Source organism: Passer domesticus, chromosome 3, assembly GCF_036417665.1.
Source record: "Passer domesticus isolate bPasDom1 chromosome 3, bPasDom1.hap1, whole genome shotgun sequence".
NCBI lineage: Eukaryota > Metazoa > Chordata > Aves > Passeriformes > Passeridae > Passer > Passer domesticus.
Genome location: NC_087476.1, coordinates 46232520 through 46256957, shown reverse-complemented (window position 1 = coordinate 46256957; position 24438 = coordinate 46232520). Strand labels below are relative to the sequence as shown.

Genomic DNA, 24438 nt, shown 5'->3' with positions numbered 1-24438 from the left:
GCTGTTCCATGCATCTTGGGCTACCCAAAAGCATAATTTTATACTTTAAGTTGTGGCATCAGCTAAGAAGGGTGATAAAGAGGCTTGTAAAAATCTCTTGTTAATATTTTTGATAATAATCATCATAATCTGTTTAGATGAAAGCCATTGTACAGGACAGTCAAAGTTGCACAGATGTTGATAATTCACTATGAAGTCCTTCTCAATGTCTTTGTCTAAACTGCCTTATGTGCTGCTACTGGAAGGGAATTTATTGTAACTGAGACACAGGTTTTTATCAGCATTTTACCTCAAGTTGGGTGTGATGGAACTTAAATTTTAGAGGAACATTATGTTAAAGTACTATTCAAATACGATGCTGTGTTTATTTACTTATAAATTGTAGTAGTTGCAGACCCTTTTTATGTTCCGGTTGCTATCTTGTAATAGAAGATATTGTCAGGTACACTGGAGTCTTTCAATTACTAGGACAATATAGTAATTTCTTCCTTCTAACTTCAGACTTAAATCAACCAAGTTTTCAAACTGATTTACTTCTGTTGAAGACCTAAGAAAATAATATTGGTGCTATGTTTCATTTATGTGTTCTGTTTGTTTAGAGTTTATGCATCAGTTTGCTGCAGGAAAATTGTAGATGATGATTTACCACATCCCTGAAGCTGTCCATGTGGTTCTAGGTAGGGCTGAAATGCACATTTGCCAGAGGTGTTTATGGTGATGCATGGACATAACAATCATATCACATAAAGGTGCATCACTCACCTGTTAGATGTATGTGGCATGTGTAGGAGGTAAATACTGACAAAATTCTAATCAAATAGAAGTTGTTAGGGTAGGTGGAAGATTCAATTATGATGAAGTAGTTTTGCTATGTCACTGTAATTTTCACATTATTGCATTCCACCTGTCTGCTGTAATGAAAATAGAGTTTCTGAAGTTCCTCATTTCTTTTTGTCTGTCTTAGATTGATACTTGTCTTTGAAACTTGTCTCAAGCTTGCTGTCTTTTGATTTCCACACCTGTGTATTTGGTTCTGCCCAATATTCCTTTCTGATCATATCTTTCCAGTGCTTTTAGAATGACTTCCCTTTTCTCCACTCTTCATGTACCTAAGAGTTACATCTCTTCAGTCCCTGTGGTCACCTTCTCTCCGGCAGTAGCATGTTTCTAGATGAGATGGTTTTTAATGTAAATCTGACCAAGTTTGTGGCTCACACTCATCCCTTGTACCTTACATTATCATTTTTGACCTCCTGTAGTAGGTGTGGAGCACCACTGCAAGTCTAGCATAGCTAGAGCAGAGCTCTCATTCTTGATGTGGTGTGTTGGACTCCTGGAGCCAACATTTCCTTGGTCTCTCTTGTGCTGCTGAAGCATTGGCTGCTGTGGCATGCAGCCCTGATGGCCAGAATGTAACAAAGTGCAAGTCTCACAAGGAGCTGCTGAGTGAACTGGGCTTGTTTGGCATACAGAAAAGGAGGCTAAGGGTTAAGGAAAGAAAGGAAAGAAAGAAAAACAAGAAAACACTTCCTGCATGGTAAAAAAAAAGATCAAAATTATTTCATTTGCTGGAAAACTGGAATACATTTAAATAGCTATGATATTCTTTAGATTTCTTGTCTTGACAGATATCTGTATAGTCAAAAGATAATTTAAAATCGATTTTTTTCCCCCTAAAATAAACATCTCAGGTCTTTTTCTGTAGGGTGAAAAAATGGAAGACTCATTTTTCCCAAATGCACCTTGGAATGTATTCCATTTACAATTTTGCCATTAGAAATTGATTCTTGGCAATGTATATACTAGTGCTGCAGATGTAAGCAATTTCCAGATAAAACAGAAATTATCAGTTATTCTGGTGACTACAGTGTGTGTGGGGGGGAGGGGGGGAAATGATTCAATGGAAGTTATGGTTTTGGGAGTACCACTTGACAACTCCTCTTGCACCTAGTTTAATCTGGCAGAAGGATGACTTCAGCAGCAGTGCCTGCTTTAATATGCTGTGTAATTAGTGATGAGACCTATTTTTTTTAGGCAAGCAATAAATAAATATGGGATTATTTCTGGATTACAAAATAATAGTTGAAACAACCAGTAGGAAACCCATTTTGATAAACTTTTCTTTGGAAACACCCTGTTTTCTGAGAACAACAGCCTATGAACTTGAGGGCAAGTGAGATAGGGATCCAAAGCAAAAGAAAATTATTGATAATAAAATAATTATGTGGTGATCAAGAACTGTGTTGTCCAGACAAAGAACTGGACCAGCTGCACAAACTTCATTCTGGCATCCTCAGATCCTGATGTTCACCTTTTATAAGAAAACAGTTATACTTGTGTGTAATAACTTTTTAAAAGAAAAATTCTGATGGGATGAGTAGGTGGGATGGGCAGCTCTGTGCTGAGTGTGGGCAGCTATATGTTAGAGCAGCAACCCATGCCATGGAAGCTGTGTACATCCTGATTGTGGTGTTTGGGAGATAATGTGCTGAATTGGTGGTGTCTTTCCTTCTAGGGCCTGTTTTAGGATGCCTTGTTTGCTGTTTGACCTGTTTGGTGGTTTTGTTGCTGTGTTTGCTCTTCTTAACAAGCACAGAAGTAACAAGAGCTTCTCTGTTTCTCTGCAGCTTTTACGAGAGTTGAAGCACCCAAATGTGATTGCATTGCAGAAGGTTTTCCTTTCTCACAGTGACAGAAAGGTTTGGCTGCTGTTTGATTATGCTGAGCATGATTTGTGGGTAAGTACAGATTTCCCTGAGTATTTGAGATTGTGCAATAAGAGTTTGTTCAAACTGATGTGTGTGTGGTGTTCCTTCATATAGGCAGAGATGCGTTAATTTCTTACTCTGTAATTAAGGGTCTAACTGATTATCCTGTTACTTTTACACTTTAAAGCCTGCCAAAGACTACATAGATTTTTTTTCTTTTAGTCAGATTGGGTTTTGAAGTGAAAAGGATTTTTCTGCAAGCTTTAAATTGGAGTTAAAGAAAGCATTCCTAAATTGAAATCTTCTAAAACTGTGTTTGGAAATGTATTTAATACTTTTTTCCTGCCATTTTGCGCATACACATACAAGAAAAAAAGGAGGGGGACTGCTTTGAGTCCTCTCACTGAGAGTGACTGCAAGCAACTAACATTCAGTCATCTATATTTTAAACAGAATTTGTGACAGTATGAGTGGAAATAAAATAACAAGTAAGCTAACTGGGGCTGCTGATGGACACTCATTACATGGAAGAGGAGTAGAGACTTAGATGTGTGTTTTTAAGTTTCTAGAAAAATATGATAGGCTTTGGTTTAGTCTGTTGTAGAGGTGGACATCAGTGACATTGTGACTTGAATTCAAAAATATTCAAGCTCCACATCTGTTGATAAGATGTGAGTTGCTTGAACCTGGATTTGTGTTTAAACCTGGAAGATATCAAACACAAAGTGTAACCAATATGTTTATGGTTATGAAAATACTGGCAAGGAGAGGAGGTGGTAATATGAATTCCATTATTACTTTTGAAGGCTTCAGTAATACAGATACTGCTATTACAAATGTTAGTGACAAATTGCTCAATTTCTTCATACTTGGCTCTTTAGCTTGTAATTGACCTAAGATTTTAATTGGACAGAAAGTGAACTTAGACCATTCAAAAAGACACTTCTGTCTCAGAACATGTAAAATCATGATAATTTGCTCCCCTTCAAAAGCTTGAAAGATATTTTATTTATTTCTATTATGGGCTAGCAGGTTTGTATTTTGCAAGTTCTCTTTGTCAAAGTTCAGTGGACACTGAGAGTTTGTGTATTTCATGTAAATGATGGTAGTGATGATGAAGAGACGTGCATTAGCTAAATCTCTGTATGACAGACTTTTTTTGTGCATTAAATGAGTTTACTCATTTTATGGAACAGTCATAACAAACACATTTTACTGCTACATTTATTGCCATGTGTTTTAAACACCTTTTTTCCTAACCTTTTCCACTAGATTTTACTTTGGGCATGTGGTTTTTACACTACATAGTGGTTTTTCACATGATTTAACAGCTTTAGAAGAAGAATCACTGCAGTTTGATGTTCTTGCCACTCCTCCCATATGGCTGGGTATTGGATATAATCTCAGTGAAGTTAATTATTTTCTAAGACTGAAATGTTTGTTACAATGAGGTACTTGATATGAACTGGTCTCCCACTTCCTAACTCTCTTTTGTTTTTATTTTTTTTCTATGGGACATGCTACACAAATCATTTCTCCTTTCCTGTATAATTGCCCATGTCTCCTTGCTTCTTAAGCCTTTGCCAGGAATTTTTTCCTCCCTTGCATAAAGTTTGCCATGTTCAAGGCACTCTTGGTTCTGGCTTAACCTTGGTCCTCATTTCCTTTACTGTCAGCACTTCCCAAGCATCGCTCTTAATTCCCCTTTTGTCTGTTTTGCTCACTCCCAACTTTGTGTCTTTTTCCACGCTGCCTCCTACACATGGAACAGCCTCCCAATTAACGTACGTAAAGATCCTTCACTATCCTCCTTCAAAAAACCTCCTGAAAATCCATTTATTTTGTAACGCATTTCAGTAATATCAACCACTTGTCATTCTGTCTGTGTTGTGTTGTGTTTTGCATTTCCTGTGCTTTACAGCTTGTGCCCTTTCAACTCTTTGGGGTAGAAATTTAGTAGGGGTTTAGCACTTTTTAAATTTTTTTTTATTGCTTAGCACCATGTGCTTCACCAGCACTACATAAAGACAAAATAAATCTATTTATCATGGATATATCAGTTTATAAAAATTTAAGTTTTGGAATAGAAGGTGTGCTGTCATGAGAGACATGTAGATTTCCAGAGACTAATGTTTTCACATGTAGGTAGCTTAGAGTTACTTACTGAAATCAATAAGTATGGAAACTGCCTTTCTGTTCAAAGCTGTCCAGCTTTTAGTAGCTCCTGTTGCCTTCAGTGAGAAGAATAAATGCTCATCACATTCAATCATTAGATTAATTAAAATCATTATATTTTTCAGCTTCTGTACTGGAAACATTTGGCAAGAGATGAATAAACTATATTAGATGCTATGCTATTCTGTTAATTTTCTTGTACTGAAAAAAAATGTCCTGTTCTAAAGGGTTGGGGCTAATTAAACTTATTAAAGAGTTCTTCTATGGTGAGCAAGAACTTTTTTTTTAACTTCTCATTTAATTCCCAAGAATGAAACTGCTCAGATCTGAAATCTTATGTTTAGATAGCACATACTTAATAATGGTCTATAATTTCTGCTGATACCATTACCAAGGAATGTAGCAGCTTTGCTAATTTGAATTGCTTTAGGCAAGTATTGGTGAACACCCATTATTCTATCCTTGACTACCAAGATAGTCATCAGTTTTAATAACTAAGCCTATCAAAGATATTTTCTTTTCTTATCTCTCAAGTTACATTACACAAAACATCAGATTACCACAGAGAATATCTAAGAATATAGAAAGTCTTTTGACAAATTGATTTATAACTAGTTTCCTTTGATTACCAGAATTCTTAGTGTAATACACAATGTTATGATTTTTCTTGGCTATTTGTCTCTGCCAAAGAGAACTGGTAAAGTTCTCAGGCTGTTGGATGTTAACTTTTTATTTTTAAAGGTCAAAAATTTGTTTTGAATGCCAAAGTTCCTTCTGTCTTATCAGCAAAAGAATAACTTCCTTTTTTATTGGAACTTTCATGGACATTCTTTATCACCCTAGTCTTATACTTCTAGACAGTATACTGCTGTCCAGAACTTCCTGCATAAAGCTAGTGCATTTAAAGACATCATTCAAATTTATATCAAAAAGCATATGTATATATGCTTTAAATCCCTGATGATTACTAAAATGGACTTCAGGAAAAGTTTGATATAAATGTCCTGGAGGTGAATTTTTTTTGCAATCTAGTTACTTTTAGCCACTGTAGAGGTTACACTATTTTGAACTTTTCTTTTGTTCCCTTTAAAAGCAGATTTCTAATATTAAAAGTATTTACTAAAGCACATGTTTATGGTCCCACAGATAAACACACATTTGATGACTTCAGTTTCATAGTCTCTATACTTTAAACAGGATTTTTGATTCTAACCAACATTTTTATTATAATTTTTAAATTTTTTTTGTATTGACAGGTTTTCTATATACCTTTCCTAGTTATGGTACAGAGTTAATGCCCAGATTCATTTAGTATGTGTGTATAAAGTGAAATTTTGAAGTTCCCCTTTTCTGGAAATATATGTTGTAATTTAAATAAGAAGCTTCTAGATGGGTTTGATCTCATTCTGAAAAAAGGGTGACATTTTTATCATAGTAAAAATGTATTAAATGTGTTTTATAGCAATAAAATCCACTGCTGGTTCTTAATAAGTGCATAAATAATTAACTATGATTAATTGAATGTGATGATACGTTCAGTATCCCAGACCAGTTAAACCTTGATCTGCGAATTTTTTAGGTTTGGTTGAATGTTTCTCTCTATTAGATTCTGGTGATCTCTAGCAACTAAATGCTTAGCAGCAAATACTACTGAGAAACATGGTGTAAAATTAACCTTGGAATTATTGTCGATAATAATAAAAATATATGGACAAACTGGCTTTGTTTTATACTAATTACTTGTTATGTATATGTTCTGATTTTAAAAAATGTAGGGTAAAGATTACTAGCAGTCATGAGTACTTGAAAATAAGCAACAAATAATGGAAAGGAGAAACTATTCTTCCTACATGTGAATTTCATAGTACTACTTGATGCTCTCAGTCTACAAATAAATATACTTAATTTCAGCTCACAACATTTTGAATCATCTTTTATGATAAATTAAATTGGGAGAGTGTTGCTTACTGATGTGTACAATAAACCTGTACATTTGTTTAATCACATGAATATTGTCTAACAGCTGAGTTTTAACATATTCCTTAAATATGGTATAATCAGTTATAATTCCTTCTTCAACAGGCTTCAGTTTAGCTCTTAATCATAAATATAATTCACATGCTAGTTGATGACAAATATCTTTATATGCATAAAAATACTTTTCTCAGTGTGACAGGTTTTTTAATATTTTGATTTTGTAAGTCATGTCTACCCTTTTGGTGTAATCCAGGTGATTCTGCCAGGTGGTTTTTCATGCAGTCTTCTCTCTTGTATACATATGTACCAATATAGGCTGGAAGAAGAGTATGAGGTTTGTTGAGACACAAGGAAATGGGCTGGCATAGGTCTTTATGTCATGATTGATTCCTTCTAAGTGAATTGGATGGGGTTTTTGACCATCAAAGTGATGGTTGAATTTCTTGCAGAGGGAAGTGCCGTTCCTTGCCCATAGCTGTTTGTCATATTCTCAAAACACACACTTGCTTTTTCTGCCAGACTTGTATGAATTTGAGGGTAGTTCATATGGGCTAATTTCCTGCACCACAAAGCATGAGAAGTGGAGGAAACAATAGGCAGGAGCAGGCCTCAAAACAAGGCAAAGTTCAAAAGCATAAATTTGTGAAAAACTGAACAGTGATATATTTAACTTTTATGTACTGAAAGGGTAGCTGAATTCTGATGATTTTTATTAACATTGTATAGAGTTCTTTTGCAATATTTAGGGCCGAAATATACTATAAGACCTAGAAAGATGCCAGCAAAACCTAGGAAAATTATACAATATGTGTTTGTGGGGATGTGTTATATGGGATGTATTTGATCTGTGTTTCAAAGATTAGATATGTAAGCAAGCTAGCATTAGCAAAAGTTGATGTATTAAAGTTCCTTTCCCTGTTACTGAAAATGTCTACCTCTTTTCACTTGGAATAGGATCTTTCATTAGGCACTTTGGTTAATGACATTTTAAAGAAGGTACTGATGATGGCTTTGCACTAGCACCATTTAAAGGGAACAAGCATACTTTTCCCCTTTCTCTTTTGTAGGATAGTTTATTTTAATTGCTGTAATGTTTCCAAAATTGGAAACTAAAGTGGTTGCTCTAGAGGTACTTCTATCCACTTCTGTTTTGATTTTATTTTATTTTACTTGTGGTAAGTACATTGACAAAATTTTCTTAGTTTCTAAAACTCTGATGTCTGAAATTAGTTGTAAATGTAGGCATATCAAGCTATGATTTATTTTTGGAACAGCAAACAAAGTACTTGGGTTCATTGGGTCTTTCTCTTTTTGAAAATCATGAAAACAATGCATGGTTGGTTTTTATACCACCTTAAGATTCTGATTTGTTCTTTCATACCCTTTTGGAATGATTTACATTTAAAGTAAATTTAGTAATTTGAGGTGGTTTTGTGTTAAAAGTGAGACTGGAAGCCATATAAAATAAATCCTCTTGGCCTTAGTACAGATTTTACATGTATCCAAGCTTCCCTCTCCTCAGTATTAAAATGTAACTTTATATTTATTGGCACATTGACTTAATTCTGTTTTGTTCTCAAAGGCTGGATTAGGGATGGGATAGAATGCAGGGATTTTGCTGAAGCGTGGGAGCATGTTTGCTTCAGCAGGGAGAGGCATCTGCATTGGCATGATTGCATCTCAGTTTGAAGGAGATGCATTTAATTCTCAACAAGCATTGCCTTAAGCAGTGGAACGCAAGCAGTCAGGTTTTCTAGAGGCTTGTGTCTGTGCATTCTCATGTATTGAGGTGGGAGCTCACTGTAATTTCATTTAGTCAGAAATGCATAAAATCCCTCTGTTAGCTGGCTTCCTACTTTTGTGAAAAGTTTCTAGGCCTAACTTGTTTGTTTGCTTCTTTTAACTTCTGTCACACTGAACAGCAGTTCTTGGAATTGGGAATGGGATGACACAGAGACTTGGAAGCAGACTAAAATTAGGATCTTATTGAATGCTCACTTAACTGCTGGGTAAATCCTAGGGATTTGAATTTGCTCTGTGTTGTTATGGATTATGTTTGCCTTGTTTGTGATGGAGAATTTACAAAATGGACATAGTTCTTCACTAGCTGGCTTTCAAAGCAATTTCAATGCACTAGGTAACATAGAAGAAAGCAGTCAAACTCCTAGATAGAATATTGTTTGATTTTATTTCCAAATGTCTAGCTTTGTTTCTCCTCTTTGTTTTTTATCATTGATATGGTCTTGCCTTTGCAAGAGCTAAAATCTTAGTGAAGTCTTACTAAAGTAATGTGGTTCATCCAGTTTTCCTTGCAATTTCATTACACTTTTTAAAATTGAAAATGTGGAATAAGCAGTTAGTAAGCAAAACCAATAGTCCCAGATATTGCAAGCAGCAAATTTTACCTTCCTTGCTTTCCTAGGCTTCTGTTGAATGTGTACTTTAATGTCGGTCAGCAAAGTATTAATTTAATTTAGAATAAAGACTAAAAATCACTTCTACGAAGTTGCTGTCTTGTTTAAATTAAAACCAAAGTATGTACAAGCAATAGAAAAATGTTTATATTTAATATTTAATAGTGAATACCTAATTGGCTCACACTATTTTTGGGATCCAGTCAGTGGCAGCATGTTTTTAAGATTTAGGAATTAGAAATATGGATACACAGAAAGGGAAAATGGTTACTTTTGCTAAATAGATTTCAATATTTTGGAGTTATGTTTACCTCTTATGATATGTGTTCTTCTTTTGTTTTGAACGATTTTAAGTTTATCAGAAGAGAGCGTGCAGTGTCCTAATGAACTAATTAAAATTAATTTATGTCTGCATAGCATTGTGGGATGGGTTTCTGCTCTGTAGCATGCAGCTGGTATAGTGTGGACTGACAATAACTTTCCTCATTAATTTTGCTGAATGAGTCTGGGTGTTTTCCAGCTTTCTTGGCCAGGTGATCTATCAGAATATGTGAGTTATCTTTAAGGAGTTGCAGTGAAAAAAGACACGGGGAATACTGAAGCTTTTTGACCCTCTGCTTATTGTCTTGTTACAAATGTGCCTCTGATTTGCCTGGATTGTGGAGGTCCTCATGTTTTGTCCTTAATGGCTATTCATTAGGGGTAAGATTCAGCAAAGCACTTGAGTATACCTAAAGGTTACAAACTGCAGTGTCCAAGTGCACCTCATGCTCCCTAGACAGAGAGACAGAACGTGCTTCATATCTGTCATGGATCAGATTTATATTCAACTCACAGGATAGTCTTAATTGTGTGCTATTCAGCAAAAAGATATATTGAATGAGAGAAGTGTAGTTTTGAAGCCTGGTGGTTAGATCAATTTTCTGGGAAATGGGAAATGTAGTCTGTAATTCCTGTAAATTATTCCATGCCTCTATTAGGTCTAAGGTTCTGGCTGTTCTGTGCTGTACTTGAAGCAGCACCTGTTTGCCCCTCAATTTCTTAGATGGACACTGCCATTAAAATTGCTGTTTAGTGTTTGGTAGGTGTGTTGTTCTTTCTTCATATGGCTAGTTGCTTACAAGTAATTGGATGTACTAATTTTTTTAAGACAACTTTTCAGTGTAGGGCTTGGTCACAAACACTGTGGTTCATTCCAGTGTCATGGGGCAAATCTAGCTTTTCAGTTCCCTATACTACTTGGCCCTGCAGTATATTTTTAGCTTTTGTTCAGTTCTCTAAACTGTGATGGTTGCAATCTTTTGGATATAAACTTCCATAGAGTAAGCTGGCAACAACAGGTTTTATTTGCTTTTGCAGGAAATTGGATTTTACCTAGTGGTGATATTGCTTGCTTCGAGCAAAACTATCCATTTTTATTTGCTTCTGCAATTCAATAACCCTTTCAAGAAAGGAGCTTGTTTCTTTAGCCTTTCTAACTGGGAGCCACATGGGAGGGGCAGGGACAGAAATCCAATAGCATCAACCTGGTGCTCACTCCCCACTTCCAGAAGTGGCAGAGCCAGAGGCAGAGCCACATGTGTTGTTCCTCCTCAACACATCTGTGGTTAATTGTGTCCCCTTCTGTCTCATGAGACTCCTTCATTTTCTGTGTGCCTCAGGACTAATGTTTTGTGTGGGTAGTAGATGGTTTTTAGATGGGTGTAGAAATCCCTTCTAGTAATTACATGCACCTTGAAAAAGGGCAGGACTGGATTTATAGGCCTCTGTGTATGACCTTTGCCTTTTGGTTCCTATGTATTTAATTTTTATTTCCTGTATTAATAAATATACTAATTTGTGAGTTTATAAAGCATTACTGCTTTATAAATCATATTGTAATTACATTTGAAGGTTGCTATCCAGTGAGCATTGTAGTACTAGGGACTCCTAGTTGAAGTTATGAGACTGAGTCTTCTTGTGACATCACAAGAAAAAATTTTCTAAGGAAATAATCCCTTAAAGTATTTCAATACAGTTTCCAGAGTGATTGCACAAGTCAGTGCAATTAACAGCTTGTCTTGTTTATTGATCCTTATGAGCATATTAAAAAGTGACGTTCCTGTAAATTTCTACTGTGTTTTATTACGAAGCCATAAATACTGTACACTTACTAGTGGAAGGCTCTGTGGGAACATTGTTGATAGGGAGTAAGCAGGATGTTTTGATTTATTTGGTGTTTTCTGCCTTTCTTACTTCTCTTTAAACACTATTGTTTACACTTTTGCTAAGTACAGTTTGACAGTGGCTACGGTACTGCTGACAGCCAGAGGTAGCATTTACCATGAGTAAACATTAACTCATTACCATTGTCATTGGGAGCAGTAGTGACAAACTGGGTGGGGAGTGGGGATGGTGAAGGAGGGAGCAGTGGTCTAATTAAAACACAGCCTTTGGCTACCTCTTTAACCTGGAAAGGGAGAAGATCTTTAGCTAGACAAATCATATTTTAAAAAATAGGTAATTAATAGTCCTACTCTAGCATTTTGTATTGTTTTCAGTAGAAATGCAAACTGCCTTTTTCATTTCCACCTTTCAAAAGACACATAATTGAAAATGATTTTGTTATTTGAGGTGCTTTGTTGAATTGCCTTCAAAAAGGAGATCATTCAGATGGGGAAAAAATAAACATATTTAGTCATTTGCTGAATGACCATATGTTAAGAATGGATTTGTGCCCTGCATAGCCCCACTTTTCTGAGGATTGAAAAGGTAGAATGGCCTGACTCCAGTTTATTTCTTGTACAGTGTAGCAAGACCAGACCCAACTCATCATCTCCACATTGATCTTAGAATTAATTAGTTTATGACTATTTCATGATCTCTCAGCAATCTTTCAATTTTTTTTTCATTCCTTCAACTAATACTGGGGTCCTTTACTGCATTCCATGTTTTCAAGTGGTGTTTGTGCTCTAGTGGGCAGACTGACTTCTGTAATCCAGGAGCCACCAGCTAGTTATCATCAATGAAGCATGCAGCCATAAATTGGGAGCAAGAAGATAACCATTTATAGATGTTTGAATGTGATTTCACCCAAATGTTGTGGTGTGGGGGTTTTGGAGTTATACCTTCCCCCCCTTCAAATAGTTATTAAAATATTTATTTAATCTGTCTACTGGGATCCTGATGGGATGAATAGTAGTTGCAAGCCTGGATGTTTTTGAAGAGGAGGAGGGAAAGTCTCTGTGAAAGCATAGAGTGTTGTCCTCCTACTGGTAGATACTCCTGGTTTGAAAGGTTCTGGTCTAGCTGCCAAGGGTAAGAGGATGCCATATGGGGAGAAAGGAGGGAGGAGAATGTCTAAGACCCTTTACTGGAGGTAAGTAGCCAGTATTTAGATATTTAGAAAAACTTCACAGTTGTTCTTTGAAGCAACTCAGAGAATAAAAACAATTTTGAGAGAATTGTGAGTGCATCACTATTACTTTAATTCCAAAGTTCAACAAACTTTGTATCTCATTCCATTATTTAGTGTTAGTAGTTAAAAAAATCCCAAAACACCCAACCTTCTCACCTATCTATCACCTAACTTTCTTCATGTTTCTACTTGTTTTATTTCTAGCATATTATCAAGTTTCACCGTGCCTCAAAAGCAAATAAAAAGCCCATGCAGTTGCCAAGATCTATGGTTAAATCCCTACTCTACCAGATCCTCGATGGAATCCATTACCTCCATGCAAACTGGGTGCTTCACAGAGATCTGGTAAGTGTGGCATGTGATACCTGCCCAAGAGAGTTGCACGTGCGTGTTGCTGGCTAGGACAAGAACAGCCCCTGGTAGTAATCTTGCGTATCGATCCCTACAGCTCTTCCTGTTATTGTTGCAGGAGCCCAGTTGTGACTTTCAACATGAAAACAAACTATGCTTTCACATTGTTTTTATCTGAGTCATCTGAGCTCGGACAATGATGCCAGATCCGGTAAAGGGATTGCAGATATCAATATCCAAAAACAGTACGTGAGACAGCTGATTATATGTTGGTTGAACATTCTTACAACTTTTCGCATGACTTTGAAAAGGCATCTAAATAGGAGAGTGATTGATACCCTTTTGCATTGTTTGGCTTACGTGCAACTTAGCATAAAAGCTAGTGAAAGAGTAGTTTTTTCATGGAGTATTTCTTTTCCATGTGGTGTTTTTTTCTGACCGTGGGAAGAGAACTATAAAAGAGTTATCATCTTGAAATTTCTCATGACCTGAAGTAGCTCTTGAAGTTGATTGCAGATTACAAGGGCAGCCAGTTGCCTTGTCTCTAGTTCCACTTGTCCCCTTAAAGTTTTCCGTTGCTCCTCATAATTACATGAAGTGCTACTGTGGTTATGAAGAGGATACTAATACGAGTGTGCTTCCACTTGCATTCTAACTAGAACGCAAATGGAAGCACATCCGTATTAGTTTGGCATGAAAAAATGTGATGATTAATATGCCAAACAATGTTCCTAGGTATGGTAATCTGTGTCTGAAGTCACTGCTTTTATTTTGGTTATTTTTGATTTTTCATAGTTGCCCCAGTATGTCAAAATAGGGCTGTCTGTCCAGAAACTTCCAGTCACTAATCATTGAGTTTTTAATAGAAAGTGGGGACTTCAATTAATTTTTGGTTGTAGACTAAATTTTTTTTAATAGATAAGTATACTATAAGCCAGGCCTGGAATACAAGTCACAAACATTTTCTGAACTGAATTTTAATTTTTTTTTTTTTGTAATATGTAAAACAGTGGCCAGAGCAGGTTTCAGTTTTTTGTTATGGATCTTTTTTTTTTTACTTTGTTCCTTGGTTGTTTATCGTTGGTTTTTCTGTTAAATTCCAGATGTTAGTATATTTGGGAAGGGATAGGGGGGTGTGGTTTGCCTTTGGAATACTAGTCATGACCAAAAAACAGGAAGCACATACAACTCTGATTTTCACGTTACAATTACTACTTTCCTAAAGAGTCAGCTGCTGCTTTGGCAGAATGCTCAGCTGTGATTAGCTACAGCTTGAGAAGGAGCACCTGGAAAGTCTATATCCAGCTCTATGGGAGACATACCTCTTCATGGAACTGTTAATTACGCACACACTTAAATGCCATACATGAACTCATTATTTTGATAGGAAATACAAGATGGTATCGAAGATAATAACACAAAATTCTGAGGGCTATTTGTTGTTATTTTCAGCCTGCAGCACCGGGTGTTTTGTGTGACTAGTGCTGCTGCTTTGCAGTTCTTACCTGTTGCTGATGAGTTGCAGTAAAGCTGTTGTCTAATGTCCTTGTCTTTTCTTTTGGAATGTTGGGAGATGATGGTTGCTGTTGTGAAAAAGACTATTTTTTTTTTGGTTCTGGAATGATAGTGCTTGAATGATGTTGACGTAATTGAGAAGGGAGAAGAATAGTAATTTGTGAAGTCTTAGTGTGTTCTTGGTCTGCAGATAAATGTAAACTGATGGATTCTGGGATGTCTCAGTATGACAAAGGAAACCATTCAAAAATTGCTTTGATACACTAGTGATTTAAAAGTATAACCAGAATCCTTTGCCTTTTAAATTTTTTTTCTTCAGAAATCCAGAAAAGTTCAGGTATGTCAATGACCATGGTAAGAAAAAACCTGATGTTATCCTGGATGCGTCCTTGTGTCTGCACTTGAAAGTAGAGGTTAATATAACTAGCAACAAATTTAAATCCTGGATTAACCAAGATTTTTTAATTTATCTATAATTTTTATTTGTATGCTCATGCTTGTGACTTTTTGCTCCTAAGAATGATACCTCGGGCACAATTTCACTGGAATCAGTTTCTTGCATAATACATAAATACCACCTCCTCAGTGTCTTTTTAAGATGGGGAATAGGCTTTGGTGGTTTTCTCGTAGCTGTTTGGATTTACAGCTGCTGGAAAAAGTATTTTGCTATTTTATGTAAACCAAGTTTTGCATCAAAACACCTTGTACTTTCTTGGTTTAATATAACTCTGTTCTTACTATTTTTAACCTGTATTTGGATGTAGACCAAAAAATAGTGACATCCATAAAAGTCATGTTATGCTTATTTCATTGCTCAATAAAATTAGATTCTCCAAGAATATCATAATATTAGTCAAATTCTCCTGAGCCGTGGAAATGACCTCTGTAATTTATTTAACAAATGCTGTGAAGAAACAGAAACCTGGGAGGTTAACTATTTGCTTAGAGGTATTTGAAGAACATTGTTTAAATCTTAATTTACTACTGCCTTAAATCAAAGAGGTTTTTAAAGAACTTGGAATGCCAAGTTTGTTACTTTAAAACCTTAAAATTGCTAAGATATTTTTAGTTAAATCACTTTTAAGATTAACCAGCAAGTGCATGACAGGGTGATAAAAATGGTGAACAATGTGAACTTGCCGACTTGAATTCCATGTCCTTTCCTTGGGCTGAGCTCATGGATGGCTGTTGCCACAAGGACACAGTTTCCTTCCTCTGTTCCCCTCCTGGCAGTGACACCCCTGAGAATGGCCTGGCAGGGGCACTCACCTGGCTCCTGGTGAGCTCATTCAGGGAGTCAAACCACACAAAGTGTCACAGAAAGCTTTTCACCTGCAGAGCTGGTTTTCTGCAGGGTTAGGTCCTGGAGGGACCTCACTGGGGGCTGAGCTGGGTGTGCTGGAGCTGGTGCAGAGGCAGCGTGAGGTGGGAGGTGGTGGCACAAAGCTCAACAGAGGCCATTCCAGCATCACCTGTCATTAGATCTGGTTATTTTATTGCTAAAATGCACTCTTTTGATTCTTAGCAGGGGGTGCAAGTGTTCTTAAAAGATTAAATTGGTATAACTTTGTAATGCAAGACTTAGAGAAGTTTAAGACTGCCAATGCAAGTCCAGCTTTAGGAAAGTGCTCAAATTGAGGCAAACACCAAATAGACTTGTACTCATGCTTCTAGAAATTGGAAACTAATTTAGTGTTGTGTATCTTTCAATTTTTTGTAGTAATTGGGTTATTTTGAGTCTGGCTTTTGTAGCGTAAGAGTAGCTGTAAGGTGCTAAATTACTTTCTAGGTTTTTTTTTTTTTTTTTTTAGCTAAGCTCTTAATTTCTCTCAGTTAAAAACCATTCAGCCTTTATGGCAAGATTCAAACAAGTATAGACTTAGGTTACTGATTTCTTTGAATAGCATTGTGCCAGTTTGTACCCCTTGGAGTTGACCTAAGTCTGTGAAAATCCATACATTTGTTCTCCTGTGAGCCCATTTTGAGTAGGATTTTGCTGTTGAATTGCATGTCATTGGGCAATGATAATTTTACCTTTTCAGCATAGCAATGTTCCTGAAAGCCATGCACGAGAGGAGGGAGGATTTGCTGGCTTTGCTAGCTGCTGGAGTGTTTCATTATGAACAAGAGGCTAATAGAGATAAATACTGGATAAAAAACCTTTGAGTACTAAGCTTTTGGCTTTTTAAACTACTCTGTATACACTGTGGGCTGTCTGCTTGAATGGTGTCTAACCAGCACTCTGTACCTTGAGGTAAGAGCAAGCACTTGAAGTACACTATTTCAGAGTGTTCTGAGGTCTTTGTCCCCTCCTCTCCTAGAAGAGAAATATTTAGATTGTACAGGTATGTTCAGCAAAGGTCTTAGTTTACTGAGATGTCAAAAAATGGAGATCTTCCATATAGTGTTTGCAATGTCCATGTTAGCAACTGAAAGGATTTGAGCACTTTCTTGTTCTAACAGTCCTTCTGTAGATTAGTTGCTTAAGGTCAAAAGCAGGTAGAGACCATCTCCTTTATAACCTGATAAAAACAATTTATATTTGTAACAGGATGTATTTTCCTGAAGGAAGGTGTTATCTATGGGATGTTTGAAGTGCACAGAATCCATATGGAGAAATTAATTTAAGGTTCCACTTACGTACCTTGGGCATTTCTTTAGAATACTGCTTAATGTTAAAATGAGTGGTTGAAAAATGAATATTGGAAATCAAACTCAACAGAGAAATGCAGATTTCTTCTTCCCCTCCCCAGGGAGTTAAATGGTTGCTCTAAGGATTCTAAAATAGAAAACTTGCTTGTGATGCTCATATAAAGTAACTTTGTAAAATGAGCAAAGTTGCTTAAGTGTTTTTATTATATAAACATTAATCTGGGCACATCTGTGTCCATGTGGGGTTTTCTCAGTGTAACCCATTCTCTCCAAATTAACCTTTTCACTCTAATTTCACTAATTCACTAGGGAGAGGGAGGAGCTTTTTATATTTTTTTATTCAACTTTTTTATTACCATCTCGTTGTCTCTTAAGGAAGGAGAAAATAATATCTGTGTTCTATCTTTGTTTTACTATGCCATCTGTATTGAGAGAAGCTATTTTCATTGAGTGCTTAAGCTAAGTGGTTTCTGTTTCTTTATGGAGTGTATTAGGGAGGGTCTGTGTGCTTCTCCCACCTTCAGAATTTATGAAGAGCTAATCTGGGCATTTTTGGTGAAAGGGCATAGCAGACAATCGAGGCTGACATAATTCTGACTCCCCATATCTGTCTGTATAGTAAATGTCTATATGCAGCCTTTAGGATGATCAGATGTGTGAGCTCTCTGCTTCAGGCATCTTAACAAGTCCCTGGATACCCAGCTGGTGTAGGAACAGGAAGCCAGGAGTATCTTTCCAAGGATAAATTTTGAGCAGAGCCAAGAGATGCCAGTGAGTTGTCTGGCTCCAGCTGGCCATGACTGCAATCAGGGCAGGTTGTCTTCTCCAGTGGTTCTGCTCCACATCTCTTGTGGAACTGTGTGGAGTGGACAGTGCAGTATTGCTGTCTCTCAGGGTTTTCTGGCATCTGCAGCCATCTGGAACATGAGTTTTCTTCTGCCAGAAGTAAAGCAGAAAGGGAAAGCCCAAACTGAATGGGTCAAACAGATAATTTTTTGTAGGAATCTGCAACTTCTCTTTCCATACAAGCACAGCCTATTCAGAAATGATTGAACTAAATAGGTTTTCATCCTCTAACTCTGATAATTTATGGGATTTTAAAAAAATATTTTTGTTTATTCAAAATAAGTATTTTAAATGGCCCATCACAATTTTTCTATAGAATAGCAACATTTTAGTAAATTTTCAGTAATTCTGTTATATTAAATTCAATAAAGCTCTAATAGTTTTCAGGCTTTTAGTTTGACTTTTAGTTTAGGAAAAACCCCTGGCCATTTTCTCATAATAATCCTTTTCTAGCCAGCATGTAAGTAGGGAGTCTCTTACCATGGACCTATACCTGGACTCTGCTCTAAACTTTGCTCCCACATTACACAACTCACTTAACCTTTCTTTGCCTCTGTTTCCCAATCTGTTACCTATTTATGGGTCTATTTTGTAGCTAACTGCTTAATGTGCTATGAAATTGGTTTAATATGGTATGGCTTATATAGGTGACTTATTTTTGCTGTTTGATGCTCTTCTTCTAAAAATAAAAATAATTGCATGTTGTGTGAAGGCACCAGAAGACTTAAAATTATGTTGTATAGATACTCACTTTTTTGCTTCTGCTTTCATTTCAAAGCCTTTGATAAATAAATGCTTATTTATTTTTATAAGCAAAAATATTTATCTTTTTTATAATTACTAATTCATATCACTTAAATACTTCCTCCACTTCCTCCCTGTGCTCTCCCAAGATTTTCCAGTAAATGATCGGAAAAGTTATACAAAAAGTAGCAGCACTGAAGTGGCTTTTAAATTTCTCATTTTGCTATGCAAGCAAACTGGGTTTTAAAAATAAATGTAAATAGATGAGTGTGGGAAACTCCCCTATTACTAGCAATTCTAAAATGGGATTTTTATGTGCTGATATCAAAAGTTAATTTAGATACAGGTTCATGCATCCCTCTCTTGACAGGCAGCTGCTGTGAAGGAATGTGGAACTGTTGGGTCCTGCCTTCTGCCAGTAATTTTGTACTGGCTTGAAAAGCTCCTTGGGCCTGTTGCACCCATTTGAGCATGCACAGGACTCCTATAAATAAATACCGAGTCAACCTGTCTACCAGTTTCTTTAAACTTTTGAAACCCACTGTAATTGTAATCCCCACCATTCTGTGTCATCGTGTGTGTGCGTGCATGGGAAGAGGGTGCAGGAATATGTCCGGACATGCACTCCTGACTGCTATTCTTCCCGAGCTGTGTATGGGTGCAGGACTCCTAATCATTTATTTTTCCATCTGCATGATCTCTTTGGGATGGAGGACACTTTCCACGGTGTCAGAGAACTATATGAATGATCATACTCAGCTTGCAGATTTCCCAGAAGAAAGAAAATGAAAGCTAAACCCACATATTTCAAGAAATAAGATTCCTTTGACTTTAGAAAGTGACTTGAATTTACAAACTGAAAGGTCAACACATTTTTCTTCTTTTATACTGGTTAGAGAGAAGATAATTTTTTTAATTTACTGGTGAGGAAGAGCAATATGTAGGTGCCTAAACATGTACATGCTTCTAGATAGATAAATGAACCAGAAATTTGACAAGCTGATTAACAAACTGAGTTTTATCAGCATATACTTTTATATTTTTCTTTTTAATATTAAACATACATTGAAGGCACCTCTTAAAAATTGTGCATTTCTCATTACTCTGAATTTTGCTTTTGTCCTTCAGTTGCAAAAACTAATCTTCACATGATTTAAAAAGGTATGTGCAGATTGTTACCTGTGTTGTGTACATGGAAACAGCAATTTTTCCATGGCTGACTAATGCATACCTTTTGGTTTGTGGCAAGAGCATGAAGATGTTTGTAGATTAATTTTTACTAATAAAAATAATTACAGTTGAAGAGAAATGCTTTACCTCAGGTTCTGAAACAAGCTTATGCTCATAAAACCCTGAGTGGATATAAATTCAGATGAGTCAGAAGAAACAAAGGGACTGATTTAATGTTCTTTTGGCTGCGTTTTGCTGCTAAAGTCAACAGATGACATATGGCCTGTGAACTTATCTTTTTTCCTGACATGGAAAAAGGGTGACAAGGAAGTGAAAGTATTAAAATAATTTTAGAATTTATTTGCTTTTTTTCTCCTGATACAGAATAAACAGATTGAAAACGTCATCTTTTGTAATAGCCCCAGTTTAGCTTACCATCTGCCTTAAGGACGTTTCTAGTAAATTCGTGATGTATTTAAGCTCACTGCTGCAGGAGACTGTTTGGAGTGAGCAAACTGAGTTGTGTCTTCTAAATAAAAATGCAGATGTTACAGGCTGCTTTTAGAAGTTTTTTTTTTTGCAAAAGTATTACTATTTTTTTTTTCTTTTGGAGAAAGTACCGTTGGGATAATGGGATTGACTGCAAGTGCATTTGTGGAATTATTTCTGTTTGGACTCCTTACCTCTTCTGAATAAGACTACAGAGGTTGGCACCGTACTGTTTTATAGTAATGGAAATTAGTGAAGCTTGAGAAAATTGTTACAATCAGTGAATACAACTGATGTAACAACATGTAATCAAGAAAAAAAAAAGAAAAAAAAAGCATTTTTCTCCATGTTTCTTGACATCTTATGCTTTCTCATGTGTATTTCTCTTCATTTGCAAATATGCTGTAGTTATTGCTGCTCTACTAAGCAATTGCAGTTACATTGCAGATTGTCTTGCATTTAAATTAAGCATCTTTGATTAGTGATCCAGGAAGCTGCAGTAACTAGCATAGCATGTTAGTTTATTTCTCATTTTACTATGTGTGAACTTTGTCAAAGAAACTGGCTCTGCTGCAGAAAATGACTGATCAGCTGGTGTTTCCCAGATGGCTTCTCTCAGGACCTCTGTCTTCTCCAACCTCCATGCTTTCTGGCTAATGCTTCAGAAATCACTGGCCTTATGGGAGCTCTTTAGACAGAATACCACAGTTATGTCAGTTAAAACAAAGGAAATTCTTTGTATCATCTGTCAAGGGACCCTACTGTGTGAAGTGATCCTCTCAGAAACTGGGTATTAGGTCTTCAGATTCATCTCTAGGGAGAATTCTGGTTTCATATAAAACCATCTTCAAATTAAAATTGCAACATATTTTAATTAATACAGGAACAGTTCCTTCAAGATATCTGGATCACTGGTAATATATTATTCTATCACCTATTTTAACAGTGAAGCAACAAAGATTTCAAGACAAAAAAAGGTTTTTCATAGTGCGAGTAGTCAAACACACACAATTTTCTGAATACCAAACCTCAGTACTAACAGCATTTTTTAAACTGCTGTTCTCTGTTGTTTTCCTTCCCTCTGGAAGCTAAAGCCCATGTGAATATGACAGTTGTTTTGACAGACCCCATTCCACTTTGTTCAGCACTTTGGTGGTGTTAGAGCACAGTTCACCTGGTTTCCTCTGAGTGGCTTGTAGAAGCACTTCCAAGCAGTTCAGTAGCCTTTCTGTGCTGCTATGTAAAGTAGTTGAAAACTGTGTGGAAATTCTTTTACTCTGTTTAAGTTAGCTGGTGGCATCTGAAAAATGTTCTTTATATTGGACTTATTTACATTTTCCTGTAAACCCTACCTCCCACTCCCAAGCTAGCCCTCCATCTGTGACGTTTGCGCTCCTACTGCTGTAATAATCTTTGAACATAGGTTGAGGTTATTTTTCTGTTAGTTCATTTCTACTTAACTAATTCTAGTTAAGTAGAATTTTGTGGGGGGGATGGTTTTTGTGGGTTTTTTTTGTTGTTGTTTTTTTTTTGTTTTTTTGTTTTTTTTTGGTTGAAGTATTTTACCTAACCAAAAAAAATAGTCATAAAAATGAAGTCGGGTTGTACTTGGATTTTTATGCCTGCTTGTTTTGCTAGTTTAAATATTGAGCCCAAATCCCAAAATTTAGCATGGTAATGTTCTGTGTAGCTAGTGTTCTCAAACATAATTTATGAAAAATAAAATTCCATAGCCAATATTTTGTATTCCTGAAAATCCTCTTGGAATGGGGGATTTCAGCTTCTCAAGCCATTTTGTCTTACACTGTAGTTGTTGCCAAAGAGAAGATTTTTCAGAAGTGTGTCTTCTGTTCTGCATTCTTCTCTAATCCATGAAATGTACTTGTACATTTTTACTTTGATTTGCCTTTCATGTAGTTACTTTTGATGTAACAGTTGTGGATGATGGCTGTTAGAATTAGGAAATAAATGCAAACTCCAGTAGGTCACATTTTAATGAACTGATACTGACTTCTAATGCTATGAAAACTTTTTTTGGCAGTTTAACTGTGAGTTAATGATTAGCTATTTGCCAGCTCAGATGAAATACAATTTCTTAAATAAGATGTTTAAAATTTGGTTTGTTTCGTGACATTGAGTGCGAGTCCCAGTCTCAGCCCTAAAACTGTTTATCAAGTAAATATTAATTTGAATTTGTGATAGCTAAACCAAATAGAATTGCAGACCCATTTAGGTTTTGGGTAAGGCATGTGCTTGAAATTCTGGTTATAGCTGGATAATATAATATGTTTTCAGTACCTTCTTAGTAATTTTGCTGTCAGCAAATGTATATGCTGTTGCTGGCTGGCTGCTGCTCTTTTCTAGGATGCAGGATTTACTTAAGTTTGTTTCTTTGTGCACATCCCCTTGCTCTGGTGGGGATCTGCTCTTCTTTGGTGCCAGTTTCTGTAGTGCCATGGGAAGAATTTGCAGTAGCAGTAAACCTTATAGGGGAGCTGAGAGTAATCTTTTCTATCTACCAGAAGAGTGCCTCAGTGTATATTGCAAGTGGTTTGATATGTTTGAAAAAATGTTAGATCAAGCTGTTTTCTTGTTTATCTCATTTCAAGATCTTTTCTCCTTCTGCAGTGGGAAGTTTTGATTCTTATTTTTCCCCCTCTCTATAGGGATATGTGTTCCTATTTCTTTACATTCCTTTTTATATTCCTTTATAACTTGTAGCTTACTGAAGGGCTGTTCTCCACACTTCTGCTCACTTCAGGACTTCTCTTTTTGCTTCATTGGAAAAACACTAGATGCTAATCTCTCTTCCTCACTCTCATGGGGATACTCAAGAAAGTCTGCATCAAGTGTTGAACTAGATTCGCTAAACTGCATTTAAACTTGTCCTGTGGCTCTTCTAAGTGGTTTGAAAAGTGCCTGTTTGGCTGTTCTGAAGGGGTCTGTGCCCAGTCCCACTGTCCTGGTGCGAGACAGTGGTGTCCCTGCCCAGCCCTCTGCGGTGCTGGGTGCTCAGTGCTCTGAGGGTGCTTCTGCCCTGGGTTTGACCCAGCCCGTGGTCCCAGTGCTGCTCTGAGGTGCTAAAAGTGGACTGGAGTGCTGCAGCAGAGGAGCCCATCCACTCCAGCCATCTGCTGCCTGCGTGATTATTTCCAGCCAAGACAGCATGGATTGTTAGAGGCAACAATATTTTAAACTATACAGCTGTTTTTCTTGATGCACATGATGTGGAACTCTTTTTTAGTATTTCGGTAGTTTTAATGTAATTGAAAACCTTAAACTAACGCAGTGGGTATGACTACGTGAACAAGTTACAGCAAGGTAGTCTAGGGTGTGGATTTGCTCTGCATTAGGTGATCTGTAGTATCTGCTCACCTGCATGTTTTTATTCTGCAGAAAATGCATAGTCCTTTGATATGTCACTCCTTCACAGGGTGAGATAAAATTGTCCTATTTCCTGTCATTGAAACTGGACAGCTATTTCATTAGTTTCCAAGTGTTTTACATTGTTTCTGAGAGATCCTTTATTAAAATAAAGTGACTAAAATGTCAGTGCAATAATGACAGTATGGTATTGGGTTTTTCTGACTGAGCTTGTAGAACAATGCAGCCTTTTGGGTACAGTTCTCCTACTGTATATGTCTAGTTTAGGCTTCAGCATGCAAGAAGCACTTCAGTCTTAGAAAAAATTTTGTTCACAATTGAAGGTGTGAGTGTCTCTTTTTGTCTTATTAGTGTTAGATTTCAAGTTGTTAAATGTATTGATAGTGTCAGGATTTTTAATAGTAGGAACATTGCAGCAATTAAATCTTTATCGAAATTATTATTGCCTCCAATAAAGCTTCCATAAACTTTAATCCTGGTCCTAAGTTTGTGACTGGTCTCAAAATTGATGTTGCAACTTATAGAGAAGAATTTCAGCTGATGAGCATAGACTGTACAAAACATGGGACAGAGTAACAGGAAGTATAAAGGGCTCTGATGCTGTGTTCTGAAAGCC

The 24438-nt window shown here is 36.5% G+C and overlaps 1 protein-coding gene across 4 annotated transcripts in view; it reads left to right on the top strand.

The window, feature by feature from the left end:
• Nucleotides 1-24438, top strand: part of CDK19 (cyclin dependent kinase 19) — a 119117-nt gene that overhangs the window by 42011 nt on the left and 52668 nt on the right. For all 4 annotated transcript variants that reach the window (XM_064412930.1, XM_064412929.1, XM_064412932.1 and 1 more), the window contains exons 3-4: nucleotides 2628-2738; nucleotides 12876-13016. In XM_064412930.1, the coding sequence (XP_064269000.1) occupies nucleotides 2628-2738; nucleotides 12876-13016 (252 nt within the window). The remainder of the gene's footprint in view (nucleotides 1-2627; nucleotides 2739-12875; nucleotides 13017-24438) is intronic.